Below are 19,421 nucleotides of genomic sequence, written 5' to 3'. Positions count from 1 at the left end.
TTCGTTATTTAAACGCCAGAAATAGATTGTCCTTATAAGAACCATCAGAGATTGTGGCTTATAAGAACCGTTCATTATCATTGTTAACTGAAACAGGTTTTTGTTTTTAAACATCTTTATAAATTGATTTTTTTTATGTTTGTTTGTAAATTTCGTACTTTACGCGCTTTGAGTTCCTCATCAGAGATTGTGCCTTATAAGAACCATTCATTTTCATTGTTAACTTAAACAGGTTTTTGTTTTTAAACAAAAACCTGTTCAAGCAATTGTTTAAAATTGCTTGCCTAAAAACAGAATAACGTGGATGTTAATACTTGATGTAGTGTTTCAATTGTCATGAAGGTGACTGGGTATGGTGCCTTTTGTTTGTGTTTGTTTGAAACTGCTTTTGGAAACCCACCGAAAGTCATAGGCCCTAATGAAGCAGCCAAAACAATACCAGGTTAAACATGGAAGTTTATAAAAACTTATTAAATAACCGTAAGGAAAAAAAACATTTGTGGCAACAATAAGCCTTGCATTGAAAGTCATGGTTAAAGTGTGTTGATTACCACACCAAAGTTTCCCTACATACACCCCCACTACCCACCTTACACACCTCTGCACCCACCCCACCCTATAGGCCTACATGTACATGATATTACATAATAATATATAGCATAGCTATACATTTAGGTATAGCGCTTAATTATGACAAATATGGTTAGGCCTATATATAGGCCTACATGTCAAATTAAAAACAAACCCGAACACTGATGAATCTCTACAGAAACCCGAACACAAGTCTGAAGGGTGTAATGAAAATGGCAAACCGCGATGGGGGGGGTAGGTCATACAAAAGTCACATGGAGATAGGAGGGACAGAAGATTAAAATCCCCTATAATAACACGCTAATTTTTCTAGGTTTGGACCGTGGATTTTCATGAACCTCAAGCGTGCGTCTCTTAATACGGACTAACCTAGGTAAACAAACACACAGACAGACAAAATGGTTTTCATAATCATGGAATGCATATAAATTGAAATTGCAGGCTATCACGGGAGCAAATTTTAAAATTCACCTCATTTACCAATTGGGGATTTGGGCTACCAAATCGCTAGTCGGGCAATCTTCATGATCTTTGCTTTTCAATGGAAAATTGCCCTGGATGACAACAATGAAAATATCGACTATTTCTGCTGGTTGCGCACGAGATAAAAGCACCGAGTTTGACATTTTCAGTGCCTGAAGGGAAAAGGGTAAAATAAAAACGGAAATTCTGACAAAACTATAATATATAGACCCACACGATGTGCTTTACAGAGGTGGGAAATATCTTTCTTTAGCAAACTATATTAGTTTGAGACGCTAAAAATCAATTCCGTAAAAAGCTCGCAGGCGAACTCAAGGCCTATAAAAATCAAAAATATCACACTAAAAGATACAATTTGATGCTTAATTTTAACACCAGGATTTTAAAAAAAAATGTATATCCAAGCACCAAGTTTTTAACTGACATTACTGAAGAAAAAAAATATTGCTTTATATTTGACCGAGAAAATTAATTTCATAGCAAAAGGTGTATCTCTGAATTGTGCTGATTTTAACATGTATCGATCGACTTTTAGCGCGACTAAGCATTTCTAAAGAATCGGTTGTCCAGGTAGGTGACTGATGCGATCAAGCAAAATTAGTCGGAACTCAGCAATCCTGGTTTTGAGATATGGGTCAAATAATGTGTGTAGGGGTAGAAAAAAATCAAAATTGACATTTTTTGTGCAAAAATAGAAAAATATTCTTCTGTCATATGAAAAACGTTTTTGATAAAATTCCGAAAAAAGGGAAAATGTTAAAACCCCATCCAACTTCGATAATTGTCAAAAACTGTGAAATTATTTCAAAAGAAGCTCAGATTTAGCGTTTTGTTATAGCTCTTGATCAGAGCCCTCGCAGTACCTTGGAAGATCCAGTGATCCCCAAGTAAAATAAACCCAAGCAAGTGACTAGTATTAGTAAAGAAAATGTATATAGGCCAATCCCTGCCTGGTTTAGACCATTCTGTAAACAATTAGTACAACTCCCAGCAATACATGTACATGTACAGAGCTTGCCGAAGGCAAGCTTCACTATAGGCAAGCTACATAAGTCACCAACAAGTAAGTAGGACCACTATATCAGTAAAGATCACTGTCTACCTAAGATATTGGTCTACAAAACCCACCAACCGCGAAAGTCCACTCACTGAGCCGCCAGCTGATCTTTACTAATAGTATCAGAGGGTATATGGCATGGTTTTTCATTTTTTCTTTCAATTGGATGGAAAATAGGTTGGCGTTGGAGCAAAGCTATTTTGTTATGCCAAATTTTTGATGTACCGGTGTTCAAATTGTTGCAACTTTGTAATTGGATTGGATTAAAATATATATCATTTTCAACGACACTTTGAAGTTTACCTATAAAGCTTCCGAAGACACCATACAATTCCTAGGCCTGGTCATATTAAGGCAAACGCTTCAAAGAGAAAGGTATCATGGACATCTTAATGTCATACAAAAAACTGAAACAGGACAATTCGCACATATTTGACGGTCCACAACTTTTAAGTACTCCCTAATACTTTCTTAAAACAAGTCAACAAATATTTTACGAAATGTGAAAATGTATAAAGATATGTAGGCCTATAGCCCTATTGGTTTTACACATGTGAACCAATTTATAGCGTCACAAGTCGTAATGGTTAATTGTGTAAAAAAAGAGGCCGTTTTAAAAGTTGCACCTGAGTCCATATCAGTCAGGTTTTCTTAAACAAACACCTGGCCTACTATATTTTTTAAGAGCTAATCCTTTAAATTGCGTGCTATGACCACCAAACTTTGTCAGAAGAACCCAAGCTTTATATATATATTGTACCATAGCTTAAGGGTCAGCCCAAGGTCGAAGGTCAAATGAGGTCACATGTTGAAATTAGCCTGATTTGGCTTTGAACAACTTTGAACAAATTTGATAGAACAGATCTATCATTAGATACGGTGACCTATTATAGTAGGCAAGCCACAGCTTGAATTTTCCAAGAAGTTGAAAGGTAAATAATGATTGTGAAATACCCAAGTATTATTTTAAGCAGAATCTTAACCACAGAAGATAGCTAACAGTGCAGTTTTAAAACATACCACTTTTGTTGGGGGGGGGGGGGAATAACTCGTAATATGAGAATCATGAAAAAAATATGAAACCACATATAAAATGACAAAGGTCATCTGAGGTCAAAGGTCTGGTCAAATTTAAATTTGCTTCAATCGGCATATAACTCAGGGAAATTAATCCCTAATACGTTTGGAGTATAAAACCGCAAAGGTCATCTGAGGTCAAAGGTCAGGTCAAATTTAAAGTTGCTTCAATCGACCTGTAACTCAGGGAAACAATCCCTAACACTTTTGGAGTATAAAACTGCAAAGGTCATCTGAGGTCAAAGGTCAGGTCCAATTTAAAGTTGGTCCGATCAGGCTGTAACGTGGGGAAAATTATTCCTTACAATTGGGGAGTATGAAACTGCAAAGGTGATCGGAGGTCAAAGGTCAGGTCAAATTTAGTTGCAAAAAGTTGCTCCGATTGGCCTGTAACTCAAGGAAAACAATTCCTGACACTTCAAGAGTATAAAACTGCAAAGATCTATGGAACCGTAAAAGTCATCCAAGGTCACAGGTCAGGATAGGTCAAATAAGGTTAAATGATTCATAGATGGACTTAAATGTGATGCAAATTATCCTTGGTTTGAGAGACCATGAGTAGTCAACCCGAGTTTCCCATAGGTCAAAGGTCAAATGAGGTCATGAGGTCAATCAGAAGTCACCACCTGATATTCGTGGCTCGTGAGCCACAGTAGCTCAAGTAAATATTTGCATCCAGCTCAAGCATCCAGGCATCAAGATCGGTGATATGGTTATCACCGTTCTTGGTGGCACCTAAAGCGCCAGTCTGGCTTGTAATGGGGAGGGGGAGGAGGGCAATCGATCTGAATTTTCAAAAAGTGGCTGAAAAGAATAAAACTGGGGTCATTTTGCCCAAAGGTCCCCCATGTCCCCCCACTGCCACCCCCATTGACGCCAATGGGTGGCACATATCTCTTTCTTCCACGCGCACGGCTAATTCTGCATGAGCAGCCTGAGCCCCTCTATTAATATGCGATCTAAAAGCTTCTAAACATGTAAGGATCTGTCCACTTTGCACCTGGATTTTCCACTGGGTGCTCACCACATGCTTATCGAATAGTTTTAGACGCTATTCCCCTGTCTCAATGTGCGTAAAGCATTGTTCTTGTGAACCCTTATTCATAGCACTTTAAACAAACTTAGTGTCGAAACAACAAGTAAATAAAATGTCAGCCTGTTTTCCACTTTCGAACAGTTTGCGACATAGATGTAAGACATGTCACACTCATAAGCATGCATCTATTTAATCTTTGGAAAGAGTACTCAAACTAGAAAATCATGTATTATTACTGAACTTTATGACTTTATCTGTAATTTCAGTTAGGACCATTTGGACAGATCTTCAGACCTGACAAGTTTGTGTTTGGACAAAGTGGTGCTGGAAACAACTGGGCCAAGGGTCACTACACAGAATTGGTATGCAGTCGAATCTTCTGATTCTTCTTCCATTTCTTTCGTCAAACCATCTTTCAAAATGCTACTAGTGCCAGACACTTGCGCCGATCTCGACCAAACTTGGCCACAAGAAGCAGTGACCCAAGCTCAAGCTCAACCCAAGTTCATCTGAGGTCAAAGGTCAGGTCAAATTTAAAGTTGCTTCAATCGACCTGTAACTCAGGGAAACAATCCCTAACACTTTTGGAGTATAAAACTGCAAAGGTCATCTGAGGTCAAAGGTCAGGTCCAATTTAAAGTTGGTCCGATCAGGCTGTAACGTGGGGAAAATTATTCCTTACAATTGGGGGAGTATGAAACTGCAAAGGTGATCGGAGGTCAAAGGTCAGGTCAAATTTAGTTGCAAAAAGTTGCTCCGATTGGCCTGTAACTCAAGGAAAACAATTCCTGACACTTCAAGAGTATAAAACTGCAAAGATCTATGGAACCGTAAAAGTCATCCAAGGTCACAGGTCAGGATAGGTCAAATAAGGTTAAATGATTCATAGATCGACTTAAATGTGATGCAAATTATCCTTGGTTTGAGAGACCATGAGTAGTCAACCCGAGTTTCCCATAGGTCAAAGGTCAAATGAGGTCATGAGGTCAATCAGAAGTCACCACCTGATATTCGTGGCTCGTGAGCCACAGTAGCTCAAGTAAATATTTGCATCCAGCTCGGGCATCCAGGCATCAAGATCGGTGATATGGTTATCACCGTTCTTGGTGGCACCTAAAGCGCCAGTCTGGCTTGTAATGGGGAGGGGGAGGAGGGCAATCGATCTGAATTTTCAAAAAGTGGCTGAAAAGAATAAAACTGGGGTCATTTTGCCCAAAGGTCCCCCCATGTCCCCCCACTGCCACCCCCATTGACGCCAATGGGTGGCACATATCTCTTTCTTCCACGCGCACGGCTAATTCTGCATGAGCAGCCTGAGCCCCTCTATTAATATGCGATCTAAAAGCTTCTAAACATGTAAGGATCTGTCCACTTTGCACCGGGATTTTCCACTGGGTGCTCACCACATGCTTATCGAATAGTTTTAGACGCTATTCCCCTGTCTCAATGTGCGTAAAGCATTGTTCTTGTGAACCCTTATTCATAGCACTTTAAACAAACTTAATGTCGAAACAACAAGTAAATAAAATGTCAGCCTGTTTTCCACTTTCGAACAGTTTGCGACATAGATGTAAGACATGTCACACTAATAAGCATGCATCTATTTAATCTTTGGAAAGAGTACTCAAACTAGAAAATCATGTATTATTACTGAACTTTATGACTTTATCTGTAATTTCAGTTAGGACCATTTGGACAGATCTTCAGACCTGACAAGTTTGTGTTTGGACAAAGTGGTGCTGGAAACAACTGGGCCAAGGGTCACTACACAGAATTGGTATGCAGTCGAATCTTCTGATTCTTCTTCCATTTCTTTCGTCAAACCATCTTTCAAAATGCTACTAGTGCCAGACACTTGCGCCGATCTCGACCAAACTTGGCCACAAGAAGCAGTGACCCAAGCTCAAGCTCAACCCAAGTTGTTAACAGTTAGGGGTGTAAGGTCATGTAGGGGTCATTAGAGGTCATGATGTTAAAATCTTTAAAATGCTACTATTGCCAGGCGATTGACCCAATTTTGACCAAATGTGGCCATAAGAACCGCTGACCCAAGCTGATATAAGTTGTTCACAGATAGGGGTCAAATGTCATAAAGCGGAGATAGGGGTAATTTAGTGAAAATCTTAAAAATGTTGCTACTCCTTTAAATTACATGATATGACCACCAAACTTGGTCAGAAGAACTATTGGCACAAGCTTAATATAAAGTGTACCATAACTTGAGGGTCAACCAGAGGTCAAAGGTAAAATAAGGTCACATCGTCGTCCGTATTCCATAGTGGCGTATAGTGGGGCGCCGCGAATAAACAACTTTTCGAGAAAATCGGGTTTGAAGAAATGCCAATTTAAAATCGAGTTGTGTAAATCAGACATTCATTATATTTTGTAAATGATGTGAAATTTCTGTAGTAAACTAAATAGATTTTATTGTTATATATTTTTCAAAAGAAATAAATACATACTTTTGCTGGCAAACTGACAATAAAACTATACGTCACTATGGAAAACGAACAAAACGCAATACCCTAACCTTTTTCGTATTCCATAGTGGCGTATCGACCATATGCCACTTTTTATACACATTTTATAATTATGAAATATCGGCGAAAATGAAAAACATCGTATTCCATAGTGGCGTATAGGTCCGATACGCGTACGCCACTATGACATACGATGTTTTTCATTTTTGCCGATATTTCATAATTATAAAATGTGTATAAAAAGTGGCGTATGGTCGATACGCCACTATGGAATACGAAAAATGTCACTTTGTAACTATACGCCACATTTAATTAATCAATTACTAATTAATTAGCTAATTATGACTGATGAGACTTAGAAAAATGAAAGAGAACATCATTAAAGACATATGTGCCAATTTTCAAAAAAATGACCAAAAATCACTATACGCCACTATGGAATACAGCCGACGACATGCTAAAATTAGCCCGATTTGGCTTAAAATTGGTGCAAATCATCCTTGATATGAGTGGAACATGAAAAGGTCAATGTGAGGTTACCTGAGGTCAAAGGTCAAATGAGGTCACATGCTACAATTTGCCTTATTAGGCTTAAACTTGGTGCAAAGATTATTGATGATAGGAACATGAAAAGACCAACGTCAGGTCACCCGAGGTCAAAGGTCAAATGTTAAAATGGACTTAAACTTGGTGCAAAGAACCCTTAAGGGCGTAAACCACCAAATAACTTCTCCATTGAAAAGCACGTAAAATCAACTTTTTCAAACGGCGTTTTCTACCAGGCGTGACAATATTTGTCACTTTTTACGTCATCCTGTATTAATTAAGGACTGAAATTTTATTTAAGCTTCAATTTTGGGGAACTTTATAGAATCAGTTTTTATTAAAAAATGTTGAAAAGCGACGCCGCTATTTCAACACCAAAACTAGCATTAAAACTTGTTCCGTTAGCAGTAATTCGGACAGGGCCTACTTTTCTTGTGAAATCGATTTGTATAATTTCATATCTATTTTAGTCATTAATAGGCTAGCATCTTTCATTTAAATCAGAACATGTCAACCTCACGAAGAACATGGTCCCTAAGGACACCACGTTGTCTCCAGTAGCCATATACGTTTAACCGGAACTCATCACCATTGCACCTTTCGCGCAGTGATTTAGTGTAATACGCCCTTGAACCGCACAAGAGGTTTGAATGTTTTTTAACTTTTCTCTATTTTTGGAAACAATAAACTATTCTAAGAAAAAGTGTCATTTCTTTAATTCATACATTACACCAATCTGCTATAATGGTTCTCTAAACAATTTTTGATACATTAAAAAAACCGCCATTTTTGGGTACTTTTGACCATTATGGATATAAACAGAGTTTATAGCAGGTTTGATCGATCTTTAAATACAATTATGACATCATAATAGTTAAAATTTTAACAACAGTGAGTCAAATAACTTAAGTTGCACATTACATAAGCAAAATGCACAAAGGTTTCTGACCCCCCCCCCATGACAAGCATCATCTCATTGCACGAGTATATGCCTAGGTCGGAAACGTTAGGGTAGGGGTATAAAGACACGACACCCCCCTTGCGCGCATATTTTCTCCCAATGTCTGATAATATTACAATATCTTCAATCAAAGAAACTCGTCACAAACTTGGTTAATCAATTTCCCTCTAGATAATTGAAAACGGCCGCATTGTAACTAGTAACGCCATATACCGACCAAATTTCGTTAAAATTGAGAGGAAAATAGAAACGTCACCTTAAAACGCTATTGATAAGGCAGTTGGAGGTACTTGGATACCTTTGATGGGATAAATGTTTCCGAGAGTATCTTATAAACGCATTTCATGTTATACGTTTTTCAATTATTGTACCATTTTCTTAAACAAAAATTTTAAAAGTTGAATGGTTATTCGATTTTAAGCTCAAAGTGGTATATCTGAACAAACATGGCCGCCATTGCCAGCTTTGGTACCAAACCCTGTTTCCAACGAATTTTCCAGAAATTTATACTCTAAAATCTTGTTTGAAAGCTTCGGGATTATAAAATAGAATATTCTCATTTCAAAATAAATCAGTTTGAGGGGAAAACTTTCTTTAATAACTTTAAATTCCGAATTTTATAGCTCATTCCACCATTTTTAACATGCTTTCAAGGGCGTAAACCACCAAATAACTTCTCCATTGAAAAACACGTAAAATCAACTTTTTTCAAACGGCGTTTTCTACCAGGCGTGACAATATTTGTCACTTTTTTACGTCATTCCTGTATTAATTAAGGACTGAAATTTTATTTAAGCTTCAATTTTGGGGAACTTTATAGAATCAGTTTTTATTAAAAATGTTGAAAAGCGACGCCGCTATTTCAACACCAAAACTAGCATTAAAACTTGTTCCGTTAGCAGTAATTCGGACAGGGCCTACTTTTCTTGTGAAATCGACTTGTATAATTTCATATCTATTTTAGTCATTAATAGGCTAGCATCTTTCATTTAAATCAGAACATGTCAACCTCACGAAGAACATGGTCCCTAAGGACACCACGTTGTCTCCAGTAGCCATATACGTTTAACCGGAACTCATCACCATTGCACCTTTCGCGCAGTGATTTAGTGTAATATGCCCTTAATATGAGGTCCACTTGAAAAGGTCAACCGGAGGTTACCCAAGGTCAAAAGTCAAATGTTGAAATGGACCCGAACGGGCTTTAACTTGGTGCAAATCATTCTTGTTACAAAGGGAGCATGAAAAAAAAAACATTCTTCCATTTCTAGCACTTGTCCACATTAAATATCATCAACAATATCATACAAAGTTGCCATCTGATATTCGTGCTTCTTGAAGCACAGTTGCTCTAGTTGACCTTGGGCCTGAGTGGACTTTCAAATCCTTGAAAGTACTTATTAAAAGGAGGTTTATTTAATCCATATTAACAGTTGAACTATGATAATCCCTATTCAATCCTGTGTAATTAGTATATTATTCAGACTAGCAATTTGGCAAAAATATCAAGGTATCATTTACAAAGTTATCCATATCTTGAAAAGTATTGTTGCTATGTATATAATTTTGGTATCATTTTGAACCTTGTTGTCCTGTACTTTACATTACTATTCAAATTATGAAATGTAAAAAATGCGACTTGTTCCTGGTTTTGTCGGAACGGGTCACATATAGCTGGGTGAAGAACCTACGCGTTTTGCATATTGCGCTACTGACTCGCGCTTTTGTTATTTTACACAGGTATAATTTGCGACTTTTATGACTCGCGCAATAACATAAACCGAATAATTCTCGCCTATTACGAGCTGATCATAGTATAAATTGGAGCCAATTTTCATAGTAATTATGTGTTATCTCCGCTTCCGATGTTAACGTGCATGTACGCTTAATTACACCATGCCCGGAATACGTGCATATGCCTTTCACAAACCAGTGATTTCAAAACCAATACCTAACCATGATGACAATTACTGATTGCTTTTATTCTCTATAAAATTAACAATTTAAACTTCTGCATGAACATGATGAACACGGAAAGAACAGAAAAACAGAATCTCACTGCTTTGTAGTGAACCAATTTTTTGACTTTATATAGACCTACGGGTACACCATGGTCCTATACGGGATAGAGAGATAACATTTTGATTTGGACCTTCATTGGTTTGGCTGGACGTTCTGTAGCCCCTCCACCCACCCCCATTCTCTCAATATTACAAATATGAAAGTTGTGAGAACACTTACATTTTCTGTTAATGTTACCTATACTTATTGTAGATTTGGCAATCTTATTAGCCATATAATTGAAAAACAGAGAGGTATAAAATACGCTTCAGTGGATGTGGCTTGTAAAATAAATGTCAAAAACACCAATATCTTAAAAAAAAACATCCACATCATTCCTAATCTGAATGTAGAATGTACATTATGCTTTTAATGTACAAAACATGTATATTATAAATGTGTAAGCATACTTTATATTGTCATTTTGCTGTGTCAATTATGGATGCGGCTTGGTACATAGATGTCCATAGATGTCAAAAATAGCAAAATCTAATCTATGAATCACTTTAAACTTTATCTATGGCATACTTCTTTGTCTTATTAATTCATATACTTTTAGCGCCTCTAAATGAAGGGACTGAATCCAACCCCATTATTATTTGCCAAAATAATGGCGGTTAATAATAGTGAATAAGATTATGTTTTTTCCGTGTGCTTTTCTTCGTAACTTATAACTGAAGTGAACTAATTATCCCGCCTAACTTTATATGATCGATCACTGCGCATGGAATCTGGAGTACGAGCTGTCATAGTCTTCAAGGTGTTTTTGCGAGCTATCGCATTGGTGATACCGTCCATCGCTACAATCATTAATCTTAGACGTGTAAGAAATCTTCGCGTGTGAAATCTTACGCGTCTAAGATTTTACACGCGTAAGATTTCTTACACGTCTAAGATTGACCATTTATCATGAATAGTGATGGACCATGTCTCAAATTCGGTTAAAACGTACCGCCGGACGCTCTTTAGGCGGTTGACACTTGAAAAATTGCGGTCACTAGTCACACAATCAGATCAAGATTTCTTTGGTCAATAAGATGATTGGCTGTTTGGGACTGCTGGCCCTGTGATTAGTTGATTTAAGTATACCGCGAATTTCTTAGACGTCTAAGATTGCATCTTAGACGTATTTAGAAGGTAACAGAGACGTGAAATATGTGTGGCGTGCCATATAATAGACTTAATGCTCTCGAAATTATCTCAAAAGCATGCTGGGAGAAACTTGCCCTGGTTGAAATAATACTAAGCCTATTCTATAGGGGAATGCTATTGGTTTTAATATAATTATCATTATGATTTGTTTTATTATAAGGAATTACCGGATCTCCTTAAGTTCAATTCAAACGACGAACAAGTCAACAAGCGTACAGAAGAAATAATTGAAAGGAGCAGATCGGCTGAAGAACTTGACGAAGAAAGAGGGCAACCATGGTAGTAACGGCAGGAAGTTATCCGGAAACTTGGTGGGCATTTGGTCACCCAGTAAATTAATTTGCCCTCCCAGTAAATTATTTTTTTCCCATTGCCCAAAAATGCCCAGTCCCATAACAGTACCACTCAAAAAGCCAGAAACTGAAATAGCGCGTAAATTTGGAATAAAAAAAGCGCAGCACAGGCACAACGCCTAGACGTTGATCCACAAGCCTCAGCACACTTTACAGGTTGTCGCTGATCACTACGGCCCCACATCATTCCATAAACCATTTAACAACAACTCAGGGACTTTGTAGCTTCAAGAGCACACACCCTAGACATTCCACAAATAACCTTCGCAACCAGGATCAGCTCCCCGAGTTTCGTACGGATTACAACGAGACAATTAGCAGTAAGTTCCTTGTCCAGGGGAATTTCAAGCTAACTCAATTTTCCACGAGAGCAAACTAGGCACCGCCAGGGTTCGAACCTATTATCTAGACCTAAAATACACATTGTTGAATCATGGCGTTATTCCACTTGCCCTTCTCATATGTGATGCGATCAAGTAAAATTAGTCGGAATTCGGCAATCTTAGTTTTGAGATATGGGCCAAATAATGTGTGAAGGGGTGGAAAATCAAAATTGTGTTCAAAAATGGAAGGAAAAACATTCTTCTTTCACATGAAAAACCTTTGTGACGAAATTCCGAAGAGAAGATGTTAATAAAGTGACTTTTTTTTACCCAATCCAACTTTTGTTATGCCAAATTTCGTAGCCATATCTTGAACCAAATGTATTTTAGCTACAATGACTCAATTCTAACTTTAAACTTGATTTTCTCTGTTTCTTTCTTTTAAATATACCGGTGTTCAAATCGTTGTAACTTTGTAACCAAGGTCGTATTGACATGGGGTTTTCACTAATGCGGAGCTTTGAATACGACAAAAAGTAAAATGTAAAGCATCCTAAAACTGACCTGGTCATACTTTCATATTTTTCTTGATCGCATCAAATATTTCATTCAAGTTCCTTGACGTAATAAAATTAAGATTATAACATTTTCATATTCCCTACAGCTCCAACTTGCTGGAAATGGGATTGTTAGGCAACTGTGATGCAACATTTACTTAGTCTGCGGCAGTGATGGACTAACTTATGTATCGCAGGGTTAACTTCACTGCATGCATCGGTTACGTTCTAGGGGACCCGATTTTAACAGTGGTTCAACAAGATTTGCATGCTCAAGATTTTAATTTTGGTTGATAACGGTGATAGGGGATAAATGTACACCTCTTAAATCATATAGAATAGAAATAGAAATAGAAATAAGCATTTGCCAAGCGCCACTTATCTAAAAATAAATCCAAGGCGCTGTAAAACATTAAAAAGATAATAGAATACGATATAAAAAAGTATTTCCCAGCAAACACAAAACGTAAAAATGTCAAATCATATAAAGGGTATTATAAAGGGTATGAAACGTGTTCATGGTTTTAGTAACAACATTCAAAACATTTGTGAAAACTTGCTGCAAATAATTCTAACATAATGTTAGTTATTAAAGTGTTGATAAAATAGTTTGCAAAACAAACATTTGTTGTACGCTCATTCGATCAGGCTGAGTTCACATATATGAGTATACTATGTGAACTCAGTCTGATCGAATGAGCGTATATCGTATAGCGAATACTATATATGACCCGGCAGCACAAATGAGCCGTAAATTCCCTAAATTGTATTCTGAGTTATGGTGTAAAATGTGTACGACGGTCATATTCATCGGTAACTTAAGCTGGCCCGACATCCGTCTCATTTCGATAGTCAAAAACTAATCAATAATCCTATTGTTGAAGTGGATAATAAGCTTCTACCTTAGATGGCTATAGAACTTTTAATAGCTCTGGTCTTTGTTTGCTTATATTGCTAAAGTGGCGGGTTACCAGGCATTGTATTTTGTACAGGTATGCATAACCAACAATTAACAATGAGAGAACTTTCTTAAACCTCGTTGACTTGGGGATGATTTGAAATGACCGCCAATTATGACTGTTTGATATTTATTGCCAACAATGTGGAAAAAAAGACACATGTAAAAACGTAAAAAGCTATAATTTTGTTGAAGGAGCAAAGTTTAACAAACCATAACCCCGCTTCTGGATATCGTTTAAAGTCAAATGATATACCATTTTTAAGTTTATGATGTTTACTTTTTAAACACGAAATAAACAAAATTGACCGGGGGAGGAATTTACGGCTCATTCGCCGTGGACGGTCACATATATACAGATATACAGTATACTTCTTTGTGAGCCTCCACGTGTATCTGTTCATACGCCACACGCTCAACTGATTTGGTAGTTCTCTTTGGTGGAAAAAATAGTCCACACACGGAAGTACATCATTAAATTCCCAATCTGGCAGTCAAATCATACCATTTTCCTTAAAAACAAAATAAAAAAATAACCTGGGTGACCATGACAAATTCAACATTTTTGTTAAGGTATGGAAAGTCAAGCATTCATTATTTTCCAGTAAAGTTAATATAAGGTCAAAGGAAAAGAAATTTAAATGATGATCATATGAATATTTGTCGCAGTTTACGGAAACTTAAAATCAGTGCAATCAGTAAATTGTAACTCGTGTCAGTTTCTCCATATAATCGTATTTTGTGTCCAAAAATGCTATTTGGATCCAAAATGAGGGTCTTTTTCACAGGGATATACTTAGCAGCCGCTCATGCCGAACAAAGCAGAAATTATAGTTCGCGGTCAACTGACGTAACAAATTGATAGCCAGGCATGCTTCGTTTAGGGCTAGACAGTCTTGACTCACGAAGCTACCTATCGTATTAATTGATCAATCGGATTAGATCATTGTTTCCATCAATAGGCGGATGTACACATTATTTATTTGATGTGGACAGCGAGCGACCTCTTTTCTCATCTTCTCTGTCTAAACATATCTTCATGATGCAGTCATGTCTACAGTAGAATTCACCACGACCTTTGCAGGACTTAAACCCCATTAAAAGCTATTAAACCAAGATAACACTCATTGAAAACAGCTCAAATATGTTACATCAGATCTTCTCTGGTTAAATCCACACACACACACATGTGTCTGCTTTACTTGTGTGATGAGCAATGAGCTGGTATTATAGTTTCAGTTGGGTGAACGATTATAAAGCAAACGCGAGGTAACAATTACTGTGTGGCCTTTGTTCACGAAATGAGACAATACTGTGCATATTGTTAACCACATTCTTGAAAATGAGAAACATAATGGCTGTGGGCCGTAACACGGTTTGGAAATAATGTCTTCATATTTTTTGGTGTTATCTGTCGTTTACATATCCTTCCTAAAACACCAAAGTGTGAATATTTCCAAACACCTAAATTAGCTAAAAATTTAGGACATGTTACAAAACTATATTTTCTAGAATTTCAGAAGAGTACTTTTAATATTGGCCGGTTATTTTTCACACAGCGACGTTAACTAGGCAATGTACTATTACCTATAACATACACTAAAACACCAAAGTGCGAATATTTCCAAACATCTAAATTAGCTACAAATTTTAATATTGGCCGGTTATTTTTCCCCACAGCGATGTTAACTAGGCAATTACCCTTACTTCTATCATACACTATTTGTAGAGGTTACGCGTCAATGGTAAGAGCACTGTGTATTGTGTATAGGAAAACGGACTGCAGTATGTACAATAACATTTAAAAGACATTAGAATATTGTTGTAGGGTTTTTTCATATATATAAAACATTTTAAAAACGTCTTATAACTTTATAATACCCAACATTTATAATGTTACTCAAAGATTAAAAGTTTTGACCAAAACCAAAACCCGTATACCAAACATTGTTGTGTTTACTGTGATATAACTTACTTTAGTAATGCACATACATGTACAATTAAGACAAGAACATGATTATCAATAAACAGTATAAACAGTATCAATTATACAATAAACCAATATTATTCTTGAGTCTTTTTTTTTTAAATGTTGTAACGCGAGGACCAGAAGGTAAAGATCGAGTTCCAAATCTAATGTGCAGCAGAGGAGAAAGTGTATAGTCACCAACTGATGCTGTAACTCGTGGAACAGAAAGAAGTAGTTTGTCTGAAGATCTCAGATTACGACCCGGACTATAATAATAATGATGTGAGAAGAAGTTAAATAGGTTCGTGCCAGATCATGTAGACTTTTGCAGGTTAGCAATAACGTTTTGTATTTCATCCTTTTGTGTTTTGGAAGCCAATGCAAATCTTTGAATAAATGAAGATAATTATGATATTGAAATATGAACGAATTTGAGAGTTTTAGTGTGTGTACATGCAGTAGAGTTTCCAACCAGTTTGAAGTTTTTTGAGAAGATTATTCTGATATTCTGTGTAATAAACAGTTTCCATTGTCCAATCTTGAAAGTAAGGCATAGCAAAAAGAAAAGTTTCCCGGTGACCACCCGATGACCATTCGGTGGTCATCAGAAACCTTTCGGGTACCTTTTCCAGAGTTATCCGAAAGTGCCCGTTAGCGGATACCTTTCGGATACCTAATTAAGTTATCCAAAAGTTTTCGGGTAGACATCCGGAAGTCTCCCAAAAACTCAAATATTTCCAATGAGTTACCCAGAAGGTTCCCAGAAACATAGATTCTTTGCAGGAGTTACCCGGTGGTTATCCGCTTTTAATTTGACCTTGAAAATAGCATAAAGCATCTTAAGAATGCATTGTGGGTGGGTATATGGTCAAAGGTCACTGAATGAATTCAAAATGGAGCAGCTAGCTGTTGGCAGTTGGAATATATTTGTGCAGAATATTCAAGATATTTGTGGTACAAAATGTATGGATTTACATGTACATGTAGGACATTACAAGATGTTTACTAATTAATCTGGAACATGCTGTAGGAATTATAAAAGCATTGAATGATTGATTTCATATGATAATGCAGGTAGGAAAATTTGTATGAAATGATTTGTATATTGATGCAGTCTTTATACATGTACCTAATATACATGTATAACACATTTGAATGTTTTAGTATATCTTTTCTAGTAAATCATACATGATTTTGACAGTAAATTAATGTCAATTAAATTACTAATCATCAGCTATTGTGTCAATTAACTGATATAAGCTTTGTTTTAAAGCTATATTTGTTGTAAATAAATTTTTGTACAATAACTACAATTTACATTGTTATGTACACTTTCAAGTTTCTTATTGCAAGATAGCACTTTATACGCTAAACTGCCATGCCTACAGAGTTGTATTTCTCCAAAAACTACAATTCAAATAATAAGCTTACTGTCTAATAAATTTGTGCATACTCATGAATTTGTATTTCTGCATTCCCCAAAGGTCAACAGGAAGTCTCCAAAGAGGTCACCAGGTATATTGTCACCAAAAGTTATCCGCTAGGTCCCCGAAAAGTTATCGGGTAGTTATCCGCTAGTTCCCAAAAAAGTCACCGGGTAGTTACCCGCTAGTTTCCCAAAAAAGTCATCGGGTAGTCATCCGGTACCTATTACCCGAAAGGTATCCACTATGGTTTCCCAAAAATGTATCGGGTAGTCACCCGCTACCTATCTAATTTGCATGTGAAATTTGCCGGTGTCTACCCGGTGACTATCGGGAAGTTATCCGGAAAGGTCTCATTTTTTGATATGGGTGTTCTCAAAAATTTACATTTGCTTCCAGTACGCAAAAGGATCAAATTTAAATCGTTACTGATAACCTGCAAAGGTCTTCATTACCTGGCACCACCCTACCTAACATGACTGGTGCTTCAGCGTTGTCATGGTTTAGGCTTGTGAATTTTGAAAAAAAAAAATCAACATTCGTACGGAATTTTGACTTTGAATAAAACTTGGCAACCACTCTATTGGGCTATTACATTTAAAATCCACACTATCCCTGTGGAAGAGTTGGCTAAAGTCACAGAGGGAGTATTAATTTTGAATATAATACACAATTGGGTAACTTCTATTTGAAATAATTACTCCAGTTGTGGAAGATATTGGTAAAGCCATAATACAGGGGGAGTATGGGTTTCAAAAGGATTCCAATTACATTAAAAAACATACTCCTCTTGAGGAAGATATTTGCAAATCATTCCACAGGGGGAGTGCGGATTTCAACTGGAACAGCGCAATTTGTAGTTAATTGGAGATGCTGAATTCGAATCTGAAATATCATAAAGATCTCCAAACTGTCCCTAGAGGAAAACGGACTTGTTGTCCTTTCTCTTAGCTTCCCGATTTTCTCTTATTTTTTTGTCGGGGGGGGGGGGGTCAATCTACCCCCTAAGCCCCTCTCCCCCCAATCAGGGAGATTACACTTTCAAACATGTCAAATGTTTATCTTGGTCCCATTGATTACAACAATGTAACGTTTGTGCAGTGGTGAGTGCTTCATTCAGGGTATGTGGTAAAATCATATCCGAAGAAGATCTTGAGTCCGCGTTTTTGACAGTCATTGTACTTTGAAAGGGTAAAGTGGAAAACGTCCAACATGTGTATTTGATACGTCATTTACATGACAAATTGACTTTATATGTATATCAAACAAGTATTCCTGAAAAAAATTGGTGTCAGTTCCAATTTACAATGTAACTATTATTTTAATGTAATGTTAAAGAGAAGTTTTGCACTGCAGCACTGACAAGAACATTTAGTGGTAGTTCATTTTATCATTAAATAGGCCTAATTATACACTTACATAGGCGTGCGTGTTTTGGCGCAATGTCAGCCTTCTATTCTTCAATTTTTTTTTCACAGGAGGAAGATGGCGAATTTCATCATTCGATATCAGCAAAGTATCAGGCCCTTGCAACTCCTATACCAGCGCAATACAAAAAGATTTTTGTTTAATTAACACTGGACATGCTGGATGTTTTTATAAAAATATTGTAGGCCTATGTGATGAAGAAGGGGGCTGGTGGTTTATTTGTGTAAAGGTCAAAATAGGATTCGGATAGGGTCAGGACTCTGTTTTGTCATCTTCCTTCTGTGGGTCTTTGAACCTGCTCATTGTCTGGTGTTTTTTTTTGTGTTTTTTTTTTTTTTTTTTAATTTTGATTTTAAAATGGAGCCTTCATCTTTGGTTCGAGTTGTATTTTTTCCTGAATGTATTTTAATGCTTTCTCTCCCCCACCAGCTCCAAGTACTGATAAAATACAAAAACTGAAAAAGAAAGAAAGAAAAAAAAAAGATGTGGACACCGTCAGTTCCCCCCGTGTATTATCCGCCGGCGCCATTATCACGTGACTGTAGGAAAATGCTGCTGCCACCAGATATAGGCTAAGTAAAACAGCGTATTACTATCAAGACTTATGTCGATATTATCAAGACTTGCAAAACTCGGCGGTAAACCGGGCCATGATTTTAAGCTTATTGTTAATTTTGCACCTTCAAACATACAAACCATCTCAAAAGTTAGGTCTTTATAGTAGGAAACCTTTTTGGGCGAAAGCACCATGTCAACAATGCCTAGAAAAGTTGCTTTTTGCCTTGTAAAAGTACGTAATTTTTCGGCACTTCCTGGTCAGCATGGAAGCAGGTGGATTCGGCCAAATCAATTCGTCCACAGTTGACTTGGCCATATGCCAATTCATGCATTTGGCCCCAAGCTAAGTCAGCCACAAACCAATTCGATATTGACCAAAAGGGATAAACGATTTAATATGTTAATGA

The 19,421-nt window shown here is 36.9% G+C and overlaps 1 protein-coding gene across 1 annotated transcript in view; it reads left to right on the top strand.

Annotated features, from left to right (window-relative positions):
• LOC140168675 (uncharacterized) overlaps window positions 1–15,697 on the top strand; it is a 28,630-nt gene extending 12,933 nt beyond the window's left edge. Inside the window, exons 2-5 of the mRNA XM_072192088.1 lie at window positions 4,511–4,606; window positions 5,926–6,021; window positions 11,605–11,755; window positions 12,785–15,697. Coding sequence (XP_072048189.1) covers window positions 4,511–4,606; window positions 5,926–6,021; window positions 11,605–11,727 — 315 coding nt within the window. The 3' untranslated portion in view covers window positions 11,728–11,755; window positions 12,785–15,697. The remainder of the gene's footprint in view (window positions 1–4,510; window positions 4,607–5,925; window positions 6,022–11,604; window positions 11,756–12,784) is intronic.
• Window positions 15,698–19,421: the final 3,724 nt, after the last annotated feature.

The sequence above is a fragment of the Amphiura filiformis genome, chromosome 13 (assembly GCF_039555335.1).
Source record: "Amphiura filiformis chromosome 13, Afil_fr2py, whole genome shotgun sequence".
Classification (NCBI taxonomy): Eukaryota; Metazoa; Echinodermata; class Ophiuroidea; order Amphilepidida; family Amphiuridae; genus Amphiura; species Amphiura filiformis.
The sequence above is the reverse complement of the archived record's forward strand: the minus strand, read 5'-3'. Positions and strand labels throughout refer to the sequence as shown.